The sequence below is a fragment of the Polypterus senegalus genome, chromosome 5 (assembly GCF_016835505.1).
Source record: "Polypterus senegalus isolate Bchr_013 chromosome 5, ASM1683550v1, whole genome shotgun sequence".
NCBI classification, from domain to species: Eukaryota; Metazoa; Chordata; class Cladistia; order Polypteriformes; family Polypteridae; genus Polypterus; species Polypterus senegalus.
Genome location: NC_053158.1, coordinates 150573255 through 150600606, shown reverse-complemented (window position 1 = coordinate 150600606; position 27352 = coordinate 150573255). Strand labels below are relative to the sequence as shown.

Genomic DNA, 27352 nt, shown 5'->3' with positions numbered 1-27352 from the left:
ATCATTACAACATGACAGGTTCTTCAAACTATCCAATCTTTCAGGAATCAATCCTAAATAAAAATCTAGGCAGACATCCACTGGTCTTAGGAGTGTAGACTGGCAGCACTGCAAGAATATCTCTGGGCATCTTTTTCATGCTGAGACATGGTGTATCCAACTGTGCCTCCTAACTAAGAGCTTTCTTTAACCCTGAAAAGCTTTATATCCTTCAAGAAAACAGAGGCTTGTGTAAATAATTTTAGATTTGGATTAAACATTAAAACTATAATTCAAACAAGAAAACTGTGAGGTCTATGCACAAACAGATACTCATTGTATTTATAAAAACATTGTGTGCTCTACATAACCATGTAACCAGTTCTCTGAAAAATAGTATTAATTAATGCAGCAAGCTGAAAATATGCATGTCCTTGGTACTCATGTTATTAATTATACTGTAGATAACATGCAGCGTCAAATGCACATGTCTAGTTTTTGAACTTGCATATTTTGGATACTGCCTTTTGACAGCAATAATAAATGTACTGCTATGATGACATCCCTGATATAACCAAAATTTTTGTTCTTTTGCCATTTGAAAGAAAAACATCTTATTCAGTCAGCAATTACTACCTGCTGATGCATATTCAATTCTGCTTAATTGTGACCCTTTCTCTGTACTAATGCTGTCCTCTAAATGACTATGCTTGCTTCCATTAATTATGTAATTAAAGGCTTCTTGCACTCTACACACCAAAACACAAAATTATACACACTTGGCAGGGAGAAAATTACTAAGCTCCAAATAACAGGCAATATATAGTAACTGCCAACACTAGGACAGAAGAGATAGTGAAGATACCTGGTGACACAGAGACAGACATATACCATAGACATATCTATATATATATATATACAGATAGACATACAGACATTACTGTCTCATAGTCTTGTGAACAATGTTGTTTAGCCTTTAATTAATTCATTTAATCTTCCAGCCTATACAGGTTCTGTTAAGCCACCCTAGTGCTCTACTGTGGCTCCCTATAGAGCAGATATTTATATAGGTGGTATTGTAAAACTACTGGCTAGTACAACTTTAAGACACTGCTAATTTCAGATGATAGCTGGAGTATATCTTGGCTGAACTGTGTGCAAAGCAGTAGCCAGTCCAGTACAGGATGCCATACATGTACACACACACACACACACACACACACACACAAACACACACTCAGTCTGGGTTTGTTTAGTGTCACCGTGCATCTTAACAAAATGGATAGATGGATGCATGGAAATGTTAATAGAGTTACTTAGCAAATGAAAAAAATAGTCAATATCTTTAATTTATTAAAGAATGAATTATTCTCTTAGAAATGTTATTTCATGTACTGTAACTTCATTACATATCAAATGCTTCCATGAACAGACTTTCATCTTTATACAAAATGTTAGATTACTGTATTTAAATCAGAATATATTAATAGATATTTTGTATTTTAATATATGCTGGTAGTTGTAATATTATGTAATCGAGTAGCCAGTAATGACCATACCTTTTATCATCAATCCATCACTACGTTTACCATTTCAGAGTTGCTTCGTAGGGGTAGCTGAGTACGGCACATTCAACTACAATGGTCTAATTCAAAGTCATCATTTAAATTATCTACACCATATAGATGTGGGAAGAAACTGGACTGACAGAAAAAAACTCATGATCATAGATGGAATGTGTAAACTCCACACAGACAGTGATCAAGGTAGAAAGTGAATTCTGGCTCCAGGGGCTGTACAACTGTGTCTCTTTACTGCCCTCTTCATCTGTCTAACCTTGAATTTTACTTGCAAAGAATAAATCCTAATGCCAATACCAACAGACATTTCTATTTCTATTTCTAGGAGCCCTGCCACAAATGATCCTCTTTTTCTGGGAGCCATAATATAACAGTATTCAACACAGCGTCAAAAGAGATCACCCTGGAGCAAACAGAGGTGTCCATAAATACTCATTCCCTTAATACATGAACAGCTGCTGCAATCCTGCATTCCTCCAGCTGTCAAGCCTAGAGTTTCACAGATATAAGAATGCCCACTGATGTCACTTCAAGGAAGCAGATGGGATGACAATGGTAACACCATAATCACAGAAGGGACTATAAGCTCCAAAAGGCAAAGCAATATTTTTGTGACACTTTAGAGGCTCCTATGCCAAAGTCTTTTAATTGTCAAGACTCTTATCCATCTGTCAAACTAGACTCAGTTTTACCATTCCAGCATGCCAAGAATTAAACAAACATCTGAAGCAACAAGACAGTTCCACAGTCTTTAAAGAAAAAAGGACATTTCCTGGAAAAACTAGGGACTAAAAATATTTATTTTCCTTATTTTAAACGTGTTATGAAATAAGTCACATGTGTATAAAAAACAAATTAATAAAGTCTAACACACCATATCTTTCATAATGATATCTTCTCTCATGCTCCTTTCATGGACATAACAAGACTAAGCAAATACTGAAGAAAAAACAGAAGAACATGTTAAGAAAGAAATTAGTAATTCTAAAAGTAATCAGCAAAAATATATACTGCATTTGCTGTATAAACTCACTACATCTAATCTAATATTCTGTGCCAGTTTCCTGCTGAGAGCGGCAGTGGTAATAAAGTGATCATGACATGGCAAATTTCATTTTCTTCCACTACCACCTGTTACACAGGGGATTATCCCAGATGTTCAAACCATCACAGTTAAATCATTTCAATAATAAGCAGCACTTGCTTTACTGTGAGATCTCTCTGGATTATTGAGTTTCTTACTATGTCACAAATAGTTAGTCCATTAACGCTGACACTAGAGCCTTATTTAGCAACTACTAACTATAGGCTTACAATTTTAGTGTTTGCTCAAAGCTTGTGAGCATAGTTGGGGTTAAGATGTAGACTGACTATTAGACTAATGGAATTTTGCACGGATTTAGCTCACACTTTGTCACCACTAACAGGAAAAAAAACTTTGTTAGTCAACTTTGTTATCCCAGAACCCTCACTCCTGAATGACTGTCCAAAACATATAATCCCTGAAGTCTCACTCTTATCTGAGAGGAAAACAATGATCTCATATAAGAATGCTTATTCTCACCTTAAAAATGTCTTATTCATCTGTGCAGTGATTAAAGTTAGGTAATACTGTAGGTATGGTAAAGACATCATACTCAAACATCAGTAAAAGTACCACAACGTTTTCAATTGTTAACTGTGTCTTAAAATTCTTTCAATAGAAATCACAGTCAAGAGAAAGAAGTCTTATGTTCCCCGTACATTGAAATCAATTAATTTTAACATCAACATCTCAGAGCATCCCTCCACAAAACCAAATAGAAATGCATTTAGCAGTGGAAACAGAGTGCAATAAATATTCTGTCAAAACCTGATGTAAGATATGCCTGGTGATCTAGTCATAAGGATTTTCCAAATCCACAAAACATAGCCTGTGTAGTAAGAATTAGCTGTGGTAGTAATATAGTTAAGAGCACAGAGTATAGTGAAAGACAATACTAGAAAGCTGGCCACGGCCTTGTAATAGACAAAGAATTGGTGTGGTATATAACAACAATACAGTAAGGAAAGACTCCATTTTGCTCCTGATCATCCTAAACTATCCTATCTACTCTCTAATTTACTGTTATAGACCTTTCCAGGGTAGCTTATTAACAATTCTAATTCAAATATATTTGTAGTATATCATTGTTAAAGAAATGTGAATACCACACAAGTTTGTCAGATGTACAGTACACCCAGTCCTTTCCAATATTCATAGAACCTCCAACAGTATTCAATGTTTTAGCATGCACTTGCTAGATGTCATCTACACCTACAGCCTTGGTACAATGACTTCCGCTGAAAAGTGGTCTTATGATGCTGTTTGTCTTAGTAAGGTGTGTCCTCCAGGTTCAACAGTTCCTCACATTGTTACTTCCACTTGCTGACAGTATTCCCATTTGTACTTAATGATTTCTTATGGTTACAGAGAACAGCCTTGGGCTACTTCCTACAGACCTTTTCCAAGTCATTGAATGATTCACTTGAGCCTCAAAAATGCCACTAGAAATCATTCTCTGTGTTTTCTCTTACTTCTTCCTACATCAGATTTTTCACTTCAGCAAATGCCATAGGCAGCAGCTGCTACTTTTAATAGACCATTGACCTCACTTAGTAATGAAATACTTTCTTTTATTTGAATTCTCTCTTCTTCACAGCATCACTGAGTTGCAACCATAAAATTAACCACCAATCTTTTGACAAAATTCTATCTACTTTCACTTTCTCTCCTTTCTTAATCAGGGCTCATTTAGATTTACCTTCAAGCTCCTCCACTTGACATCTTGGTTGTGTCATCTACCAGTGTAGCATTCAACATCTCTGCTGCACCACCTGGCCACACAGCACTCCTAAACCCTGCTGATGTGCGCTGCACGACCAAAGTGGGAGAGAAGACAATCCTGATATTTCGACACGTTTGTACACTGTTGCAAAGCGTTGGAAGTGGCTGCTTGGGACAGCGATTTTAAAGGAAGGGCTATGCAACAGCACTGGACAAGTTACATCAGCCAGGGTTGGGCTGGCATTACATAATCAATAGCAGAGGCGCCTATAAAAACAGCAGTACTGCACAGTTGCAGGTGCTTTTCCAGGTAGTGTGGCAAAAGGCAAGCAGTCTTTCTAAAAACAGTGAGCCACCTCAAAGAGCCATGCAAACAGCAGAAAATCCAGCCATTGCAGCAATCAGCGCCAGCGCTACAGTATCTTTTTCTACATATCAATTCCAAAAACGCCAGATTAAATCCACTGCTATTCAATGTTATATAACAATATAAATACATTTCATTATTATTATTATCATTACTAATAAAACATGACAACTTCCAATGACATGAACACTTATAGGCATTGTATATACAGTATATTAGCAAGTATTGTACCTTACACATCTTACAAATTGACAGTGAACACTCACTTTAGGTCTCACATATTATGTTTCTGTGTCTCTTGTTTTCAGACATGTTTGTTATGAGTAGTCCATAATTAGAACAGAAATTCAATAAAAATACATGGCTACAATTCAGGAACAGGCAAAGGCTACTTTATGTGCCACAGTCACTCCCTACATAACCACTAATTTCCCACAAAATGAGTACTGGGTCAGAGCATGGTATATTCTTGAGTAGCTTTTATAAAATTGAGTACAGTACTCTGAATATTTGTCAGGTGCATATGAAATGCTTTCTAGAACTTGAAGAGAAATGATCTTCACATGCACCTGAAAAAACGCTACATATCCTGCACTCACATGGGGGCTTGTGAGTAGCTCCAGAACAGCCCATGGTCTCTTCCATAAAAGAAGTCTCAGACAGGACAGAGGTAAAGAGAGAGTTCATCTGATTTAGAAGTCTAGTTCCAGAGGCAACGTAGAACCTGGTTTGCTACATTCAATGACTACATTTCTGCAGCAGAAGTATCAACTCAATGAAGTCAAACAAAACAGCACCTTAGCACCTTTTATCACATTGAAGCTGTAAAACCGCAACATTTTCTGACTTGCTTAATCCAGACCAATCACAGAGGGTGCTACATTAGGGGAAAGGCAGGAACAAACCCTGGACAGGGTGCCAGTCCATCGCATGGTGACTACACATACACACACTCACACATCAAACACACACTAGGGCCAATTTAGCATCGCCAGTTCACCTAACCTGCATGTCTTTGCATAGTGGGAGGAAACCAGAGCAACATGAAGATAACCATGCAAACACCAAGCAAGGAGGATTCGGGACACAAACCCTGGTCCCCTTACTGCTAGGTCACTGCACCATATAGCTGTGAAGTAGCTACATATATTTATTTCTGTCAAGTACATATATCTACCTCATTTCAACATATGAAACTTGATATAAAAATATCAAGCTGACAGTTTTGACCACTTTTAGACATGTTGAATCAAAATGTCGCAAGTAGGTTTTTTGTGCAATAGGAGAATTTTACATTTTTATTCTCTTGATTTTTTTTCTGTTTAAATGGTACCTATTCAAGTCAAGGTAAAATTTATAAAGTCAGCCAGATTGTTTCAGGCATTCTCCACAATCACTAGCTTGCATGTTTCTTCATGTTTGTTAAGCACTGCTTCTGAAACTTTACGTGATTTTACTGCATGTTTCATTTCTTTTTCATTAAATATCAGAACTTTCATTTCACATTTTTAAGCATGTATTTGACTTAAAAGTAGTGACTGTATGGAACATCCTATATCCAGTATGAAGATTCACTCTGCAGAAAGCTGTCTTTTAAGAGTGCTACTTTGTTTCACTGATTGCACGGTAAAACTGAATTTCTGAGCTTTAATCAGTGCGTGGAACATGGATATGATAGTTCTTACAAATGTGCAATACATTTTTAAGTTTTAATGAAAATATTGGCAGTTTTCTTTGTTTTTGTTTTAATTTTATCCAATGTAAAAAAAATGATCAAAATTGGTTAATGAATTGTTAACATAGTGTTTTGCAGACCGACACATACACAACAAGGAAACTATAAGTCTGTGTTTTCAAGCAAATAAACTAGAAATGACACAAGTACATTACAGTGTCTACTAATAATTCCTAGAAAAGCCATGTCTGTATCATTGCAAGCAGTGCTGAAAGAAAAAATATAGAACCAGGACAAATTCAGAACCATTTACTGTATATCCAAACATAAATTAGTCAATAATTAAGAGCGCAATTACAGCTAATACCTGAAATGTACACAGTTCTTGGAAAATTTCAAGAGCAGAGCTTATCAAAGAAACACTTCAGTAAAGCACACCGAAAGGGACAATTATAAACCCTGAAGTATTTCTTGTAATTCGTATGTAAGACAGATACAGGTAAGCAATCAAAATGAAATAAAAAACAGCTAATTAATTGAGTGATCTTGTCTCATTGGCTACATTTATCTAACACTTAGCAAGAAATCCACTGAAAATTATTGACAATACTAAATATAACCATCTATTAGAAGACTTTTATGGCCAGTGAAATGTCATGAATTGATGTACAGATATGGTACAAATACTTTATAAACTACAGCACTATATTAAAGAAAACAACAATAAGAATCAAAAATATAAACTTGCCACATGCTAAAACATTTACCTTGAATATGACTATACTGGGGGAAAAAAATCATTAAATGCATCAAAAGCTGTTTCTGTCAATCAGACACAGAACAGTATTTCTCGATTGCTTGGATCTTTACCAGAACAGTTACAGTATTTCATATAATCTGTGCTGTTAAACTGAAAACTGGTTGCTGTTTACAATTATAGGGACGCATGAGCATGATGTCATACTGTGCATACCTGTCTTTGCCACACAGGATTAATAGTATTGCATACGATTCCAGACCTCTTTTCTTGCCCATGGTGAGGTAGAGAAGGGAAGATGCTATGCTTTCCTGGCTGGATAGAAATCTTTAGATATGGGTCAGGGTTGAAAAACATCCCTTTCTTCAAGCCAACTGCCTGGAAATCTAGAGATTAAAAGACAGATATCTGGCACTGTTAAAACTGCATTATTCACATTGGTAATATTGCAAAAAAGCATAATTAAAGTAACATAATGTGGATAAGCTGGAAAATGTAAAATATTAAAGTACAGTATATCAGTTTTAAGTTATTATAACCTAACATAATGTGGACAAGCTGGACACTGTAAAACATTAAACAAAAGCAGTTTTAATTCAACATTATAATATAAAATTTAGTACACTTAATTTTGTTAGCCAAAGATTTGCAAGAATGTTTATTTTAACCTGCTTTTTCAGTATATTGGTGTCTTCAGGAATAAGGTTATGAACAACTATGAGATATGGCAGACTATGTCATGGTAGTATAATCTGGTTTTATATAGACTACATACAGTTCCAATTTCAATCAGTAAGTGAAATAATATACATTACTCAATATACACAATAATAAACATTAAGTAGAAGCTTTTTATTCTTGCCCTTTTTGGACAATGTTGCTATTGCATCTGTTCAGAAAAACCTCCCTAAGACAAGTTTAAAGTCATATGCAAACATAAAATTTGGCCAGCAAAATGATGAAGAGCCTGCCATCCATCTACCCTGAAGCTGTGCACATGGATGACAGGCAGAAAGTCAAAGTGTCAAATAGTTCCTCTAGTGCAGTGTTTCTCAAATAGTGGGACGCGTGGCTCCGTCAAGGGGGGCGCGTTTGACCTCGGGGAACATGCTTTTTTATTTTTCTTTAAAATTTTTTTTGAATTTAGAATGCACTTTAAATCTTTTTGTTACATTTAATAAAGCTATTCTTTGTTGTAAATTGGTCCATATTTCTTTCTTTTTATTCTCTTATACGTTAATAAGGATACAGTGTTATGCAGAGGTGTACTTATAACAATTTTATAGACAAATGATACTATTTATAGTCGCGGGCAAGATGTTTTCTTCTTCCTGGGGGGCTCATGACAGAAAATAATTGAGAAGCACTGGGCTAGATGAACTTGATGTTTCACCCAAAATTATAAAGTGAGATGATTTTAACTATTAGATGAAATAAAAAAACTTGGTGTAAGACGTTTTTCATTTCTATTGAATATTTTAGTACAATATTTAATCACTGCATTAAAAGTATGATTTGTTAACATACTAGGATTTGACTGAACTAAGATAAATATTTCAGATAATAGATTCAGTTTCACATACATCCAAGGGCTGGATGGAGACATTTATATATGTGCACTTTTCTGTTGTATTTGTGGACTGTACATGTGTTCTTCACTAACCTGCATATGGTATACTGTGGTCTAGTGTAAATTATTCCTAAATTACAGCCAGAGAATTTTTAAATGTATAGCTTTGCTTTGACTTTGATGTAAAAATTATGTGTTGGTCATCCTTTACAGTAAACTAAGACAACAAACTGTACCCATTTTATGAATTAGACAGCATAACTGACCTCTCAAATGTTTCCATGGACTGAAGGCCTGCACTGAATACTTAGTTCTGATTGCAGCAATAAGAATATAATTAACTTAATTTCCTCTATTTTTAACTGAACTTTTCCCGAATATCCTCTAATTAGAAAATAAACCAGTTTTACTTAATGACATTATATTATGTTGAAATTCCAACTTTGGCTTTGCTCGCTTACTGAAAAATTACTTAATGATGCAGAGGAGTTCTACTGAGTTGAAGTTTTATCAAATATGTTTAATATTCAGTAGAAAGCTTTAAAATCACAGACTAGAAATGAACTACTGCTATTTTATAGAGCAGGGCTCCAGTAAACTACTAAGCAGCTTTGTATTCTTTGTGTTACAAATGATGAATAAAATCTTGGGGATGCTACTAATTTATTTGGATTAACAAACCCTTTGAAAAATAGGTTTCATTCTTAGTTAACTTTCTCAACTCTGACTTAGCTATGGGAATATGAATGCAAATATATGAAAATATTGATCTCTTATTAATTAAATAATTTTAAATAATGGCACTTGCGATCGGTTTAACAGTGAGGTGAGTATGTGCTCTGTGTTTTATTTTGTATTTTCTGTCCATTGTTTCTGACATTTTTTTTTTTCACTTTTCAATAGCTAAAGGTAAGCAACTTCATTTGCGGATTCTCTTTGGGCACTATTTATTTTTTAACATTTTAGCAAGGGTGCCTTCTGCTTGCCTGTTTCTTATTTTTTTCTTTACTATATCAATTAGGGCTAATTAAATTGGAAAGTGTTTACACTTAAGCATGCGGGGTGAGGTAAGTTTAAGGACGTCATGACAGATTCTTCTACAAGGCCACAACTTCAAGGTTTTTAGCTTTCTTTAAGTCTTCTTCTCACTGTTAAAAAAACCTAGGTCCTTCATTTATTGGTGAATGGAAATGACATTTTTTCTAGTGTCTGACATTTTGCAAATGTTATTGTGTTCCATAACTACACAAATGTGGAATAATAAAATGAAGCTAAAATTGTTCACCATTACAGGTTCTGAAAGCATCAAGGAAAAAAGACACAACACTCTGTTAATTGACTCACATTGGACATTATTAAATTGCCCTCAGAAAGGCTGAGTTGGCATAGATCAAGGACTAACAGAGGGTTGCTTAGTTTAAAATCTGCATTCTACTGGAGCTTTAACTGTTCCATGGCCTGTGCTGTGTTGGATGCATTATATTTGCAATGTAACCAGAATAAACAAACTTGAATTGAAAATGCATATTTTGCTTACTTACCATATATACTCACATATAAGTCAGGTCTTGAAACCCGAAAAATGGATCATAAAATCAGACCCCAACTTATGTGGCCGTTCAAAAATGTGACGCTTAAGTTTTTTTTTTTACATCTTCTTGCCTCTTCCAATCTTGCATCAGTTTCTCAGACGCATCAAATTTTGTTGTAGCAGCGCAGTTACCAATTTCTTTCGCTACTTCAACGACATTTAATTTTAAAACCAGCTTCATATTTTCTTCTGATCTAACGCTCCATCGTACATAAGGGATGTTCTTGCAATAAAGGTGTATGAGGATGTGAGATACAAGGAACACAAATCAGTGCAAACGTCTCTTTGGAATAGTTCGGGTATTACTTTGTGATCACGTAGGCACAATAGACAGAGAGAGATAGAGAGGTTAGGAGCACAAGCTGATACAGAACATTGCTGCACCCACATAGAAAAAAAAAGCCGTGTGCTCTGTTGTTACTCTCTCATGTAGGCGTTAGCATATCATAATCTCTTGTACCAATAGTGTATAGCCGAGTTTTCTGCATTCGACTTATACGACTGACATTATAAAATACCGGAAATTATACATTAAAATTAACTCCCGACTTATCCGTGAGTATATACAGTAGTTAACCTTTTTTCTTTCCCTTGTGATGAATGGCAGGCATGAGGTGTGTCCCAACTGGGATGGTGCATGGTTCCTTACTTGGCCAAAAGGCTGCTGTATTGAAAGGTCAAAAAGTAAAGCAGGGTGTTCCCTGCCTTTCACAGGAGGCTAGAAGGAGTTGCCAACCTCAGAGTGAATATGCTGGCGTCCCAGCAGAGATAGACTGAAGATCCTTACGCAGCCAGGAGGTCAGCATATGATATAGCGGGTCCGTGACTCAGAAACAATGGCCGTTTTAATAATTAATCAATTAGCAGTCTCATTCTCGCGCGCATACACAGCTGCGGGGAGTTAGTGGGGTAATAGGGGTGAGACGCACCTGTACATAAAAGTGCAGTCTTTCTCAATTGCTTCATCAGCTTCCTGCAATATACGATTGAAACACTGCATCCACGAAACCTTATAAGAGTGAGCCGGCACAAGAGAAAGCGGAAAGAACGGAAGAAAAGAAAGCAGACGTTAAGGGACAGGAGAAGATGTAGGCAGGAGAGGGAAAACAACAGGAACATGTGGACGGGAGTGAAGCCCCAAAGAGGAGTGTGTGGCCATTGCACAGGAGGGGGCTGTGGGTTCCTCATGTTGAACAACCTGGGTGCAGAAGTGACCATTACTCTCTAAAGGTACTTTCACTGGGTGGAGCCAATAGTAGTGGTGGAAGTACAGCGTGCCCATGCCGGGTGGAGCCAGGATCAGCAGCGGACACCGTGGGATTGGAGGTGGGGACACAGGCCAGATGAAATAGGTGTCTGCACCTGTTGGTCAACGTGTCTCTGGGCTGCAAGGTCCGAACAAGATAAGCCGGACAGGTGTCAGTTGTAAAGGAGGCACCAGGGCTTGTGGGATTTTAAATAAGTTTCTTGCACTGTGTTGTTTTAACCTAATTTTATTGGATTTATTTATTGGATTTTAAACTCCACCGGACAGCTTCATTTTATAGATTATTTGTGTATTGACATTTAGAGCACTGCACTTTCTGAACATTTGTTTTTGTTGTGCTTTTAATAAAAGTACTGTTCATCTTTTCACCATCCCCTTGTGTCATGTATATTTTTTCCTCATCTGTCATGCTCATCAGTTACGTTATGGACGGTGTCGGGTTCAAGAGGCTCCCAAAAAAGAAGAGGGAGCATGGAATCAACCCACACCATCACACAGTATAACAGAGGGACAGGGGGATTATTTACTCCCTAGTCTTGCTAGATGGCAGCAACCCACAGAGTATTCTGGAAATTGTAGTCCCATGGGGCAGCCATATTGGGTTCCATGAGTGCCACCAGGTGGTGCTGCAGGGATCTGTGTTCCCTACTTTGGGTAACTTCTGCCTGACCCAGATGTGCTTCCTACAGGCAATGCCCTGGCACCAAAAGTACTCCTATGTCTTCCATAAAAAACTCTGGAGAGTTGGAGACAGGTTGAAGGGAGGTGTGGAGGAAGAAAAGAAGAGAGAGAAAAAGTATATTGTTCTTGTGCAAATGCTTGAGAAACATGTATCAGGTATTCTTGGAAAATAAAAAATTATTTGAACCCAGAATTTATATACTGTATAACTGTAGCTTTCTTCTTCAATTTCTTTGCTACCTTAGCATTCCAAAATTCTACTGCATGTCCATATGCTGTATCTTAATCAGACAACCTCCATGACCTCATAGTAAAGAAGTGTGGTTTCTCATGGCACTCGTCTTTACACGCCTTTGATAGCAGTCTTCAGCCAGTCTATGGTTTGTCTGAGAGACTTCAAAGCCTGGTTAGAATCCAGTTTTCTCAAGTTAAACAAAGACACGGCCACAGTTACTGTTTTTGGAGATGCAAATTATAATGGTAAAATTCAGTTGCTTTGATTCACTTACTTCTTTCTATAAACCTGTTAAGAAACTTTTAAAATTTGACACACAGGTTAATTCTGTCATTACCACTTCATTTTTATCAGTTAAGAATGATCTTAAACATGCAGAACTTGATGTATTCTCTGGACTTCGAAAAAGTAGTTCAAGCATTTATAATGACCAGACTAGATTACTGAATTATACTTTACAGGAGATTTAGTCAGACTTTGCTATCAAGACACCAGATGCTGCAGCTCAACTTTTAACTAGGACTAAAAACAAGCTGCTTACCAGTTAAATATAAAACTCATTTTAAGATTTTATTATTTGTCTTTAAGGCCATGAATGGCCTTGCTTCACCATGTCTCAGACCTCCTTGCTGTTTATGTCCCACCCATTCTAATTCTGTTAGACCTCAGTGCAGCTTTTGTCATGGACATGACATTCTACTGTCCAGAATGGAGAACATGCTGGGTATCTCTGGCACTGCCCTCCAGTGGTTTAAGTCCTATCTGACTGATAGGCAAGAGTTTTTTAGCAGCAGGTCCAGCTCAGTGCCAGTCACACAAGGATTTCCTCAGTGTTCTGTCCTCGGCCCTCTGCTCTTCTGTATCTACTGTATATGCTTCCCCTTGGCCATATAATTTGCAGCTTTGGACTGGGTTACCATTTTTATGCAAATGATACTCTCCTCTTTTTCAATGTTAAAAGTGAAACTTCATCAGAACTTTCTCAGCTGACGTCTTGCCTCCGTGAAATTAAAACCTGGTTGGAGCAGAACTCTTTAAAATGAAACTGCAACAAAACTGAACTCCTACAAATTGGCACTAAAGCACAACCTAAGAGAATGAGCTACTTTTCAGTTACTCTTGATGGTGATCTCATCAGACATTCTTCTAATGCAAGGAATCTTGATGTCATCTTTGATTCTTCTCTTTCTTATCCCACCCACATAAACCACATTGAGAAACTTTCTTGCTTACACCTCTGTAACAGCCTGTGTTTGCTCTTTCCTCTCCTTTTCTTATGCTGAGAAACTTGTCCATGCTTTTATCACATCCTGCATCGATTATTGTAACTCCCTACTGCCAGGTGCCACTTCAAATCTTATATCACAACTGCAGTTAATTAAAAACTCTGCTGCAAGAGTCCTAACATGGGCCAGCAACAGCGAGCACATCACACCCATGCTGCTTCACCTTCACTGGCTCCCTGTGTCGTACAGGACCGTGTATAAAATTCTATTAATAACCTACAAAGCTTTAAATGGCCTCACGCTGGACTACATCAGTGACACTGTCCATCGGTATGCTCCTGTTTGCCCACTAAGGTCCTCTGATTCTGGCAATCTTGTTATGCCCCACACTAACCTGCACTCTGTGGGTGACAGGAACTTTAGCTGTGTAGCACCCAGACTTTGGAATGACCTCCCTAAATTAATGAGATAAGTTGACTCCTTTTATTTTTTAAAAAACAACTTAAAACTTATCTGTTCGAGAGGGCTTTTCACTTAACTTGATATCCAGCTCCTTCTTTCAGTTTACCTCTCTGTCCAGATGTTCAGGAGAATTTGTGTGTGTTTTATATCATAAATTATGTGATTTGTTCAGGAATTAATTTTTGTACTGAATTTAGTATGACAATCTGCTTTATTCTTTCTTTTATCCTATTTAATGCTTTTGTATGTCCTGTTTTTATTATTCTATTCAGAAACTATTTGTATCATTTTGTTTTAAGGGCCTTGAGCATGTGAAATCCATCCATCCATCCATTTTCCAACCCGCTGAATCCGAACACAGGGTCACAGGGGTCTGCTGGAGCCAATCCCAGCCAACACAGGGCACAAGGCAGGAATCCAATCCTGGGCAGGGTGTCAACCCACCGCAGGACACACACAAACACACCCACACACTAAGCACACACTAGGGCCAATTTAGAATCGCCAATCCAAGCATGTGAAATGTGCTATATAAATAAAATGTATTATTATTATTAGTAGTAGTAGTAGTATTATTATTTAAATTTTTATTATTGAGGTCCTCTGACAAATTGCTTTTAGTTGTTCCAAGGATGAGGCATAAAACAAAATGTGACCCAAGCCTTTTCTGTTGCTGGCCTCAAGTCTTCCACTGCACAATAGGCCTTCTTCTAGTGGAGAGTTTTTTAAAAAAAGGCTGAAAACTTATTTTTACTCACTAGAGTTCAGTGGTTCTTATTTTCTTAGTATGCTTTTAAGAGTTTTATTGTAGTGTGTGTTTATTTCTTCATAGTAAATGATTTCATTGTGAAACACTTTTGTCGGTTTTTACTGTTTTTAAATGTGCTATAGAAATAAAAGTGACTTGACTTGACATTCTCCATTTCTTCCCTCTTAAAACATTATTTAAAGTAATTCCATCTTAAATGTCTATTAGTAACATCCTAACATGTATTTTTTGAACTATTCTTAGTCAGCTTCAAGACACTTAGCATCCATTTGTGCTTACTCTTACATTTCATTATCCTTTTATTAGCACCGATTGCTGACTATACATGGAAAGGGATCCCAGCTTAGAGATATGGTGCTAATAAATAATTAAAAAAATAACTATACATATAAGTTTTATTGAAATCACATTCATAAAGGCATGCCCACAAAAAAGATATTTTAATTAAATCACATTTTCTACCTTGTTATTATAAGCAGGAGGTCAGGAAAAAATGTTGTTTGCTTTTCTTTATAAGTTTAATTATAGAGGATGGGAATTGCAGAAGAGCATGTGCTTTGTCAAAGAAGGGGGTAACATCATTGCTCATTGTTAGATTTAGTTCTTGAAACAATTCATAACAAATTTTACATGTTAATCATGTCAAATTTAAGGACTACAGTTGGCGAAATCTTGCTGCTTCTAAAAGTGAATCACAGTGTGTGACTGATTAAAGATTCTTTAGAGTTTTCACACTGATTTGAAGACACTCATTGTGCTGTGTGTATAGGGCAAGTTGAAGGTGATTTTGTCCGACAATCAATGAAATGAAAGTCAGAATATGAACTGTAACACAGTGAAAAAGTCAACTTACAAACAGCTCATAGTATGCAGTATGAGTTCCAGTATAATCCTTTCAAAATTTCACAGTGATTTGATAAATTAATCAAATTATTTATAGATTGGATGGTGCAATGCTTTAAATTCCTCCCATGTGGTCGAGGGGGTGGAACTATGAATTGCTGAGCAGGTGCACAAGATTACTTACTGAGCACCCTGTCCACTAACTTTAATGGTTGGAGAAACACTACTCACTGCTACTTATCTTTTGATAAACTTTTGTCTAAACAACACGTTAATATTTTTCACCAGGCAGGCTAAATTAATTATGAAACAAATGTTAAAATGTCTGCTTCCATCAGTCTAAGTTATGACATACTGTATTCATGTCTTGGGGCTACTTTTGAGCCATTCTTTTCTTGCATAACGCACATGCTGGAAATAGAGAAAAATTCTCAATTACATCTCATTAACATCTCCTGTATCTTATCCATATTTTATCGCCTACTGAATGGACTGTCTTTTAGGATTTTCTAACCTATTATTTCAGCCGTATACAGTAATACTTCAGTTAACAAATTAAATGCATTCCAAGATTTTAGTTTGTTATAAGAAAATTTACTCTCTGAGGTAGATGTACCATTGGAGGAAAAAGGATACAGTGAACCCTCGTTTATCACGGTTAATCCGTTCCAGAGTCTACCGTGATAAATGAATTTTCGCGAAGTAGGATTCTTTATTTATAAATCGAATATTTTCGCAGTTAAGAGTATAGAAAACCTGTTTAAGACCTTCTAAATACGTTTTTTAACATTATTAGAGCCCTCTAGACATGAAATAAAACCCTTTAGTCATCATTACACTCGTATTACCCAATATATTAGACAAAATAAGAGAAAATAAGACATATTAGAAGTTACAAATATCATATTACTAGGCGCACTCGCCTTTTAAGGCGACCGACTTTTATCCTCAATTTTTGTGCGCTCCATGTGTACATCAGGCATGTAAGTGTAGAGAATGAGAACATCAAAGTGCCCACTCATAACATCTCCTGAAACCTAAGTTTTTTTTATCCCCTCAAGTGCCTGTCCAAAGGCGTACAATGTCAGCCCGAATCTGTACCGCTAAAGACGGAGTTTCATGCACTAAATAAGCTATAAATGACAATAAGCAAGCACCATCTCCCCTGAGATTTACTACGTGGTGAGGCATTTGTACTCCATCAACATTAATTATTTCCAGAGACATAATTTTGTCTATTTTTCCAGTGATTCGCGCACAAAAGCAAGGGAACAATGAGAGCACCAGAACTCTGCTCACATCGCGTCGCTTCGTACCTCAAGCCGCAAATAGTAAGTCTGTAATAAGCGGAATACCGCTACGCTTTGCACTCACGGTACGGAAGGACAATCCCGAACGCTTTTATATAGTAGATTATTGTACTGTACATTTAATTGCACACAAACACACACAGTTCTTACACACAACCACTAACCTATGAAGGCACAATCTCAGTAGGAGAGTCTTCAGAGGTGGTGCAGTATCTTCAGCAGGTGCGTTGTTGTCTTCTTCAGCTGAAGGAGTACTAGGAGTAGGCAGTGGGTGTCTGGGTGCGCGGCTGAAGAACATCTTGATAGGCAGTTGCTGGCACTGTCTTTTCATATGCGTGAGGAGGCTTTTGTAGGGTATTGCCATCTTTAATCATATCCAAGAGTTTCACCTTCTCCTGGATAGTAAGCATCTTCCTCCGGCACTTAGTTTTATTGTCAGAAGGCTTAGAAAAAGCAGCACGTTTAGGAGCCATCATAGGGCTTAGATAAAAGTTCTCAGAAAGCGCATGCGTAGTGACGTAAGCGTGTATGAGAAAAATATCGCGATAGAGTGAAGCCACGAAAGTCGAAGCGTGATATAGCAAGGGATCACTGTACATATTATAACAATCATTAATGTTGGCTGGGTGGCAGGGCATTGTTTATTCCATGGCCAAAACTGCCAGTGACCCACCAAGGTCACTGCCCACTTGTCTGATATTCCTCATTGCTTTCAACATGGCTCAACTCACTCCTATCTGCCTCATCAACTGCTTGCATGTTCACAAAGTTCAACTCAGCTCAGAAGTAACACCAATTACTTTCTCCAACTGAGTCAATCCATGCATGGATCATTCAGAAGATCTGGTGGTGGCAAAGCCCCCATTCCAATAGATTTTAGGGGGGAGAAGCTTCAATCAAGTGCTTGCAGGTTAGGGTTGCTCTTTCAGTTCCTTTCATGGATGGGTGCTAATTCTAATGATTCTGTTACATAGCACTTCTTTTCTCCCTTTTCTATCCTCTTTAAAATCTGCATTATACCTTATAAAGGTATTGCTTTAAATTTTCGTGACATACTGGTAAAGTATATTTATTACTTTATAATAATGTTAAAATAACTATAATACATCTATATATATATAAAATCCAATGTCTGGTTGTTGTATGTCTGTCCACTTTTCATGAGAGAACTACTTAACAGATTTAGATCAGGTTTTTATCTATAATTTGCTTGAACATTCTGGTTGATTTTGAAACCTCTCTCATTGCGATAAGTAACATAATTCGCTTGCAGTACCGATTTATTTGCGTGAACCCGAGAGAGATGCAGCAGGCCAAGGGGAGGGGGGCGCACCAGCCTCGGGGCATATCTTACATCCATTTAGCTATCAAATGAGAAAACAACTTAATGGATTTGGATTGGGTTTTTTTTCTAGAATTTGCATTGCGCTAAGAATCATAGTTCCCTTGCAAGAGTGATATATTCGCACTAGTCCGAGACAGAGGCTACGGGCTGAGAGGAGGGGAAAGCATGATGCCAGGAGTGGGAAGTCAGTTTACCTCTGTGTTTTGAAGCGTAACTTGCCTCCGCTTAGCTAGTGATACCTTTCTGTTTATTTGTTTCAGTACTACGCGGGCAGAGCCGCGGGGAACGGTTAGTGTAAAATAAGTAAGAATAATTAAGCAGTCATGTATATTAAGTTCTTCAATATGATTAACATCAATGACAGAGAAATATTATATTATTATATAAAAAAAATATTTTTTTTTAAGGGAGGAAGCATAATAAATTCCACAGAGCTCTAGCAGTTTTTTCTTGAACATGTGCATGCACTATAGAGTGTTTTATGCCAACCTCTGCCAAAAGAAACATAATTAGTTGCCCATGTACATTTTTCTAAACAAACATCAGCTTTCTGAAAAATTTAGGTCTGGTTTCAGAACACTCCACTGTATATAATTCGCACTGTTATGAATGACTAATGATCTTTTGTTGGCACTTGATGCTGGAGACTGTCTGTCTGACCCTACTAGATCTCAGTGCTGCTTTTGACATGATGGACCATTCCATCTTGTTAAATTGTTTGGAGCATCTGGTAGACATTCAAGGCACTGACCTTGCCTAGTTGCAATCCTATCTTAATAATAGATTTTTTTCTGTAAATATTGGTCATTTTTTTCTTCTTCTGCTATTGTGACCTGTGGAGTTCCTCAAGTGTCCATTTTAGCCCCCACACTCTTTACCCTGTACATCAGGGGTCTCCAACTCCAGTCCTGGAGAGCTACTGTGGCTGCAAGTTTTCATTCTAACTCTTTTCTTAATTAGTGACCAGATTTTTAGTGCTAATTAACTATTTCCCTTTATTTTAATTGACTTTTCTTGAGACTCTGACCACTGAATTGATTCTTTTTTCCTTAAATGGCACCTAAACATAAATTTGATATGAAGTGAGCCAACAGATGACCAGAAGTTGGGGCCTCAGACTTCAACCAACTTCACTTCATTCAGTTTCTTGTTGCTAATTAAACCCGTTATTTAATTCCATGGTGCTCATTCTGCCATAGCTCACATTTCCAAAACTGTTGATTTTCTTTTTTAAGAGTGTTGTCTAAATGTTTCATGGACCTGATCAGATCAACCTTATTGAGGCCTTCACCTTTCTTTATTTTCAGTTATTATGTGATGGATGCAGGTTGTTGTTTATGTGCTAGTTCATTTTGTGCCTTAATATTGTTTGGTTGCTAATTAAGGAAAAAAGAAATAATTAAGGGGCCTGAGTGTTAAGTTTTGCATCAATTAAAATTAATTAATTAGCAGCAAAATCTGGTCACTAATTAAAAAAGGGTTAGAATGAAAACCTGCAGCCACAGTAGCTCTCCAGGACTGGAGTTTGGAGTTGGAGACCCCTGCTGTACATGCTCCCTCTTGGATCGGTAATTCAGTGTCATAATATTGCATTTCACAGCTATATGGATGCCAGACAGCTATATCTACTTCTGAAGCCAAGTAATAAGGGAACAATAACTACATTGTTTGATTGCCTCAAACATATTAAATGATGGATAGCTAATAATTTTCTCCAGGTAAATGAAAATAAGACAAACATCCTGCTCTTTGGTCTTTTTACTGCCATTAGCAGTTTTGCTAATGATCTTTGTCCCCTTTCCCCAAATATCAAATCATGTGTACAAAATTTGGGGTTGATTTTTGACTCTTCCGTCTTTTTGACAAAGAGATCAATCCAGTGATCAAGGGCAGTTTCTTCCATCTTAGAATTATAGCTAAAATAAAACCTTTTCCATTGACTAAAAACCTGGAGACTGTTCTCAACGCCTTTATCTTTAGTCGGATGGACTACTGTAATTCATTGTGTTTTGGTATTAGTCAGTCATCGTTAGCTCTTTCAAAATGTGGCAGCTAGCTTACTACCAGACACCTGAAAGACAGAACATATCCCTCTTTTTTTGGCCTCTCTTCACTAGCTGCCTGTCAGGTATGGGACTGAGTTTAAGATCCATTTGTTTGTGTTTAATGCCCTAATAGCCTGGATTCTCCCTATATGTCAGACCTTTTCTCATGTATTCTACCTCCAGGTAGCTCAGATCTTCTTTTCAAACTTTTCTGGTAGTACCACATTCTTGCCATATACTGAGTGTCAATCAAGCTTTCTCAGTGACTGCCCAAAAACTTTGGAATAGCTTATTTTTTGTTGTTAGAGCTGCTCCCATTTAAATCACATCTAAAGTCCCACTTCTTTACTTTGGCTTTTCGGGATGCAGTACAAAGTACTGTATTTGTTTATGGTATCTGTTGGGTGTAATGGATGGGTCATATAGATTGGCATCCCGACTGGGAAGGTGCAACGAGCCTTACCTGGTCAGGAGGCCAGTACAATGGAAGGACTGGGGGGTATGCACATTAATAAATATTTGTTTCTCTAATACGCTAGGTGGCAGTCTCCTTGGATTAGGATCCCTGCACGGATGCCCATAGGACATTCTGGAACCTGTAGTCCTGTAAGGTAGCCCTGTTTGTTTCTATGGGGGCTGTCAAGGGGGAGTTGAAGGGATTCAAAGTCCTTCCTTTTTGGGACCAGGAAGTACCACTCAACCTCACCCAAAGTATGTATGATACTTTTGGAGCCACTGTGAAAGGTATTTTGTTAAAATAAACCTTGTATTATACAGGGCTTGTGTCTGTGAAGTTGCATCTTGGGTTTAGGGCACTGCATTGCCCCCTCCTGGTCACAAGGGGCATCTTTTGTTCTAGCTTTTTGAAAGATTCAGTCTAGTGTTGCTGTACTGTGGTGTTTTTAGTGTGGTTTAATTTTTTAACATTATCCTTTAAATGTGGTTTTTACTCTGTACTGTGCTTTGGTCAGCCGTTTGATGTTTTAAGTGTGCTTTATGAAGAAAGAAAGAAAAAAAAAAGAAAGAAAGAAAGAAACTACAACTGTGAGCACCATTTATTCTGGTCAGTCTTTACCAATTTCCGATGTCTTCCAGGATCAATTCTAAAACTCTCTATTTTATCGCTCTTGTACCAGATTGTACCTGCAACACACTGTATCATTACACCCCTGTCCCTTCATCCATGCTGCTACGCTTGTTGTGTCCCCCTTAAACATGCAGTATATTGCATCGATGTCAGAGACTTGATTTCTGTGGTATCCAGGTTTTGGAGAGGTTATTCATTCATTTAAAGGGCATATTAAAGTCTGTTTGTTTAAGAACAGTTAACATACATTGCTGTTATTACCTTCTCATTCATCATTACTCCTTTTGTGTACATTTATTCCTGTTTATTATTACCTTTATTTTCAACTTTAATTTGTAAATGAGAGACCTTAAGAAAGCAAGACCACCAATAAAGCTTGTATATATAGAAAGTAGAACTGAGAAATAACATAATGTGTAACTACCATAAAAAGATGACATTTTATGTCAAATTTTAAATTTAATTATGTATTTACCTGAGAGTGTAAAACTGATTAACCTTCGACTCCCCTGACCTTGGGCAACATCATCATTTGTCACTGGTTTAAAGACCTGTAGGACAAAAAGAGAAGACAATCACTAATGTTTATACATCCCCTTTCTAGAATGTACTTTAAACCCATTAATGTCAATTCTTGGATCAATATTAAGCTTTCAATAGAGAACTAATGAGTGAAAAACCACTAGAAATGAATTAGAGACATAGTATTCATACCTTGGCAACTATTTTATAGAACATAAAAATATTACTTCTTTAATTTTTATGAATAATAGCCTTTGGTAAGAATTATCCAATAAACCATTTATCCATCCATTAATTGAATCCTACTGTACCATGGACAAAGAACACTCAAAACTAATGCATTTGGACAGTGATAGGTCCAAAAATAAACTACAGAAGTGCTGAGAATATAAATAAATCTAAGTACCACACTATTGTTATTATAAACTAGCAAATTCCTATTTTTAATTTATAATTACAAATATTATTATTAAAGTAGGCTGTCATATTCAGTTAGTGCTGCTACCTTACAAATCCAACTTCCTGACTTTGAATCCTGTGCCTGACTGCTGCTCTTCCTGAGCTGGTACATGTTCTCTGTGTCTGTGTGAGGTCTTCTCCCACATTCCCAAAGATGCGCATTTTAGATTAATTCTGAATATACAACTGGTTCTTTGTGCTTGATTACTTGCTGCAGAGGACCTGCCTTACAACCAATGTGGCCCTCCTAAGTTTAAGTGTTCCTCTACCATGAATTTGCATAAGCAGGTTTGTTATTTTATTAATGTACGGTAATGGTACTGAGAAAAATGTAGTATATATATATATACAGTATATATAATATATATACTGTATAAACATATACAATAAGCATAGGTACAGAAACAAATAACATTATACGTGAATAATTTCAGGATGGCAAGGTATTACAGCTGTGGAGGGCTGGTGCCCTGCCCGGGATTTGTTCCTGCCTTGTGCCCTGTGCTGGCTGGGATTGGCTCCAGCAGACCCCCATGACCCTGTAGCTAGGATATAGCGGGTTGGATAATGGATGGATGGATGGAAGGTATTACAGTGGCTAAAACTAACTAAACTATTAAACTAGGGTTTTCACTATACCAAAATTTCAAACTTCGATATGATACTATGAAAAGTATTGAAATTTGATACTATTTTCGATACCCAATACAGTATATAAAGCTATTCAATAAATTCTGCTTGCACTAAAATATTTATATTGATGAAAACAAATAAAAGAAAATGTAGTTATTAAATGAAAATGCCTCAAGTAGTGCAATCTTTTGTAAAAGGTATATGTAAAGTTCAATAAATAATAAAATATAAAGAAGTCAACAGATTTTTTTTTTACATTGATGTAAACAAACACTGTTACTGAGGTAGTACAATGAAATGTTACAAATGTCATTAAATGTTAATTAAATTCAAGTATTGCCAACTTTTGCAAACAATATACATATAAATATTAAAACAAACATTAAATAAACATTAAAGTAAATATAGAATTAAGTGTGATCATTTGTAAACAGTTGTTTAGAAAAGTAACACACAAACAGACCATTATCACACTTAAAGACTTAATGGCATAATTGCCATTGTAAATTAAAGACGATGTCTTTGTAACTTCCTTTTTTTTTTTTTACAAGAAAGATTAGTGTGCCAATGTGCTCATCTGTGAGGCTGTGGTGGGCTTTTGTTTGGCTAAATACATGCTGTGAAGCACAGCTAGAAATATAAGAGCACACAAAGGAGTAGACCTCTTTACATTATATAGTACATGTGATAAAATATCATTTTAAAATTACATGTAGTAAAATAAAAGAAAGTAATGCACTAAGGCAGCACACTTTGTAATGAGGGTTTAAAAATCGACGGAACCCTAGTGTTAAATATCATTGATCCTGAATGAACAGTAAAACTGGCCTGGAAATAAAAATTATTGCAGACTTAACTGTCTACAAGAAAATATTTTAACCTGTAGCAAAAAATAAATGTCACATCCCTACATCAAACGCAACAGTTTACAGGTTTATATTTGTTAATGTTTCTATAATTTAGAAATAAGATACCTCTGGAAATTCTTTGCATTGACTCATGTTTCAGACCTCAGACCTTCAGATCTCGCATACAGACTTGCATATATTTTGTAGTTTTCTGTCCCCATTTGGCACAAAGCTGAACAATTTCCAGACACCTCTCTGTCTGCCAACTTTCAGTTTTGGTTGCAGTTGCCATCTTATTAGAACCTATGAGTGGGTGGTAGAAACGGGGCTGCAACTCGAGCCATGGCAAACTGGAAGTGGGTTTGTAAAAGTAAGCTGTAGAATTGATACCATGAAAAATGAGTATTGAAGCAATTTAAAAATGTTAAAATTCATGCTTAATTTTTCAATATTGTTGACAATCCTATATCAAGCATGTACACTTAGGAACCTTCTAAAGGGCTCAGGTAAGACAAACAATACTGCAGCAGAGCAGGAGGGGACACTGCCATAATCTGTGTCTCTGTTTTCCTCCACAATAGCCAAGTTTCTATCCAGTTTTTTGTGACGTTTTCTAATCGACAAACAGAATATACGTTAAAAAAAATGTGCGAAATTTGCTGTCTCCAGCATGTTTCCATCCAACTGGCGTTTTATCGATAAAATGGTGTGTGTGATGACATCATCCCCCCCGAAACGAACTGTCGCCTACGTTTTGTTGTATAGCGAAAAAAAATCTGTCCTTGAGCTGTTTCCATACATAATTTTGTGTATGTCGCAAATTATCTACCTTTTGTTTTCCACGTTACACCCCCTCCACTAAACAATGAAACAAAGAAATGGAGAGATTATTTAGACAGTTTTTTGAAATTTGCCAATTTACTGTTATTTCAGTTTCACAAATAATTGGAATCTATACTAATAAAAGGCAAAGCCCTCACTGAATGACTGACTGACTGACTGACTGACTGACTGACTCACTCACTCACTCACTCACTCACTCACTCATCACTAATTCTCCAATTTCCCGTGTAGGTAGAAGGCTGAAATTTGGCAGGCTTATTCCTTACAGCTTACTTACAAAAGTTAAGCAGGTTTCATTTCGAAATTCTACACGTAACGGTCATAACGGTCAATAACGGTCGACAAAGTCCGCCATGTTGAACTTTTTTATTTATGGCCCCATCTTCACGAAATTTGGTAGGCGGCTTCCCTGCGCTAACCGTAACCAATGTACGTACTTATTTCGGTGGTATGACGCCACTGTAAGCAGCCATATTGAACTTTCCCACATCACTAATTCTCCAACTTCCCATGTAGGTAGAAGGCTGAAATTTGTTAATTATTTTGGTGGTATGATGCCACTGTCGGCAGCCATATTGAACTTTTCAACAGTCTTTGTTACTTATGGGCCCATCTTCAAGAAATTTGGTACACGGGTTCCTAACGCTACTGAATCCTACTTATGTACATATATACATCCATAGCCTGCAGCTCAGTCATCGTGTGAGGCGGCATTGGATCCCCCATCCCAACTCCTCCCATGTTGTTGGCTGCCTGCCTATATAAGGCCGTCCGTCACTCCAGTCTCTACATTCCCTTCCTTGCTTCGCCACGGGATTCACGTCTCCCTGCTGATAACTACAGCCTTTTTATTTAATCCACAGCTTCTCCGCTGTTTTATTGTTCATTTATTACGATTATAGTTATTGACTATAGTCTATAGTTTAGACTTACTTTACATTGTTCAGGTACCCATTTCCTTTATCATTCCAACCGTACCCCCATTAACATGTCTATCGAGGTGATCACAATCGATCAAAGAACTGTCACTTACCAAGTGGTTTCCATGCCCGGAGATGGCACCTACCTTTTCCATTCTCTTTGTTACATATTGCACAGCCATATTAGGCTCACTCTTGATATCCGGGGGAACATTGTGTCTTATGTATTGAATGACTGGGACAGGTTCAAGGTGTGGACTGATGACGGTACAGGAGATAATTATACTACACAGGAGCACTATAAGAGTGAAATGCTTAAGCCCTTCACCTATGCATCTGCATGTGAGTTGATGGCTGCCGCTGAATTGTTCGGTTGTCGCTTTCAAGTGTACCGCAATAGCCAAATATTTTACACCTTTGGACAACCGCCAATGCCTCTTAAACATCTTAGATTCACAGGTGACGATTTCAGTAGTGGACACTTTGATGTTTATGAATGTTTAAACTCTCAAAAGCTGGATGTGAAGTTATCGATGAAACTGGTTTTATACTTACAACGCTTGACAGATGCCGAATGTCTCTTCAACACAAGTCCTACAAATACTGTCGTAATTGAAACAAACCATGAAACTCAAACCGATTATGACAGCAGCAATCTAAGCTGTGAGATTTGAAACAAGATTACTGTTCACATGGCCAACTGTACGTTGCATGCTCAAGAGTAAGCTCAGCGCACAGCTTGGTCATATTACAACCGGAGGGCCGAACTCACAATGTGGTATACAAAGAGATCCTTAACAAATAATTATTGGTATATTTTCCCTCAGTTTAAGAAGGTTTAATTTTCTTCTTAATAAAAATTTTAAGGCAGTACTTCGCCGCTGCGAAGCGCGGGTATTTTGCTTGTTGTACATAATATAAAGACATAAAGACGACAGCAGAATGAAGCAGTTGCTTGTCTGATAGCCCTTGAGCTCGAAGAAAGTACCCTAGTGTGACGAAACCCACGGGTATGGGAGAGACGATGGAATAAGACCTTCTGGGAGGAGGTGGTGGAGAGACACTTCACAGAAAATCTCTGGCTGCAACATTTTAGAATGACAAGGCCGACGTTTGAGATGTGTGGATTCATCAGTCCTGATGTTGCGCCCATCACAGGTTGCCACCGACCACCGGTTCCAACGCAAAAGCGGATTGCCATCACCCTTTACAAGCTGGCAACATGCGCCGAGTATAGAGTAGTTGGAGAAACTTTCGGGGTTAGTAAAACTACCGTCCATCGATGTGTATATGCTGTGTGCACCGATATTAAAGAAAAATTAATGCGGCGTTATATCAGACTTCCGACTGTAGCGGAGGCAAATGAAATTGCATACTGCAATTTCTTGGTGTATCTTGTGCCACAGATTTACGGTGCGCTGGATGGCACGCATGTGCCTACTCTTCCCCCGATGGAAGGCTACCGCGATTACATTAATCGCAAAGGATGGCCATCTATTGTTCTCCAGGCCCTTGTTGATGACAGGTGCATG

General features: G+C 37.3%; 1 protein-coding gene across 1 annotated transcript in view; it reads right to left on the bottom strand.

Annotated features, from left to right (window-relative positions):
• LOC120529580 (E3 ubiquitin-protein ligase HECW1-like) overlaps positions 1-27352 on the bottom strand; it is a 471213-nt gene that overhangs the window by 192586 nt on the left and 251275 nt on the right. Inside the window, exons 6-7 of the mRNA XM_039753493.1 lie at positions 22071-22146; positions 7381-7550 (exon numbers count right to left, since the gene is read on the bottom strand). Coding sequence (XP_039609427.1) covers positions 7381-7550; positions 22071-22146 — 246 coding nt within the window. The remainder of the gene's footprint in view (positions 1-7380; positions 7551-22070; positions 22147-27352) is intronic.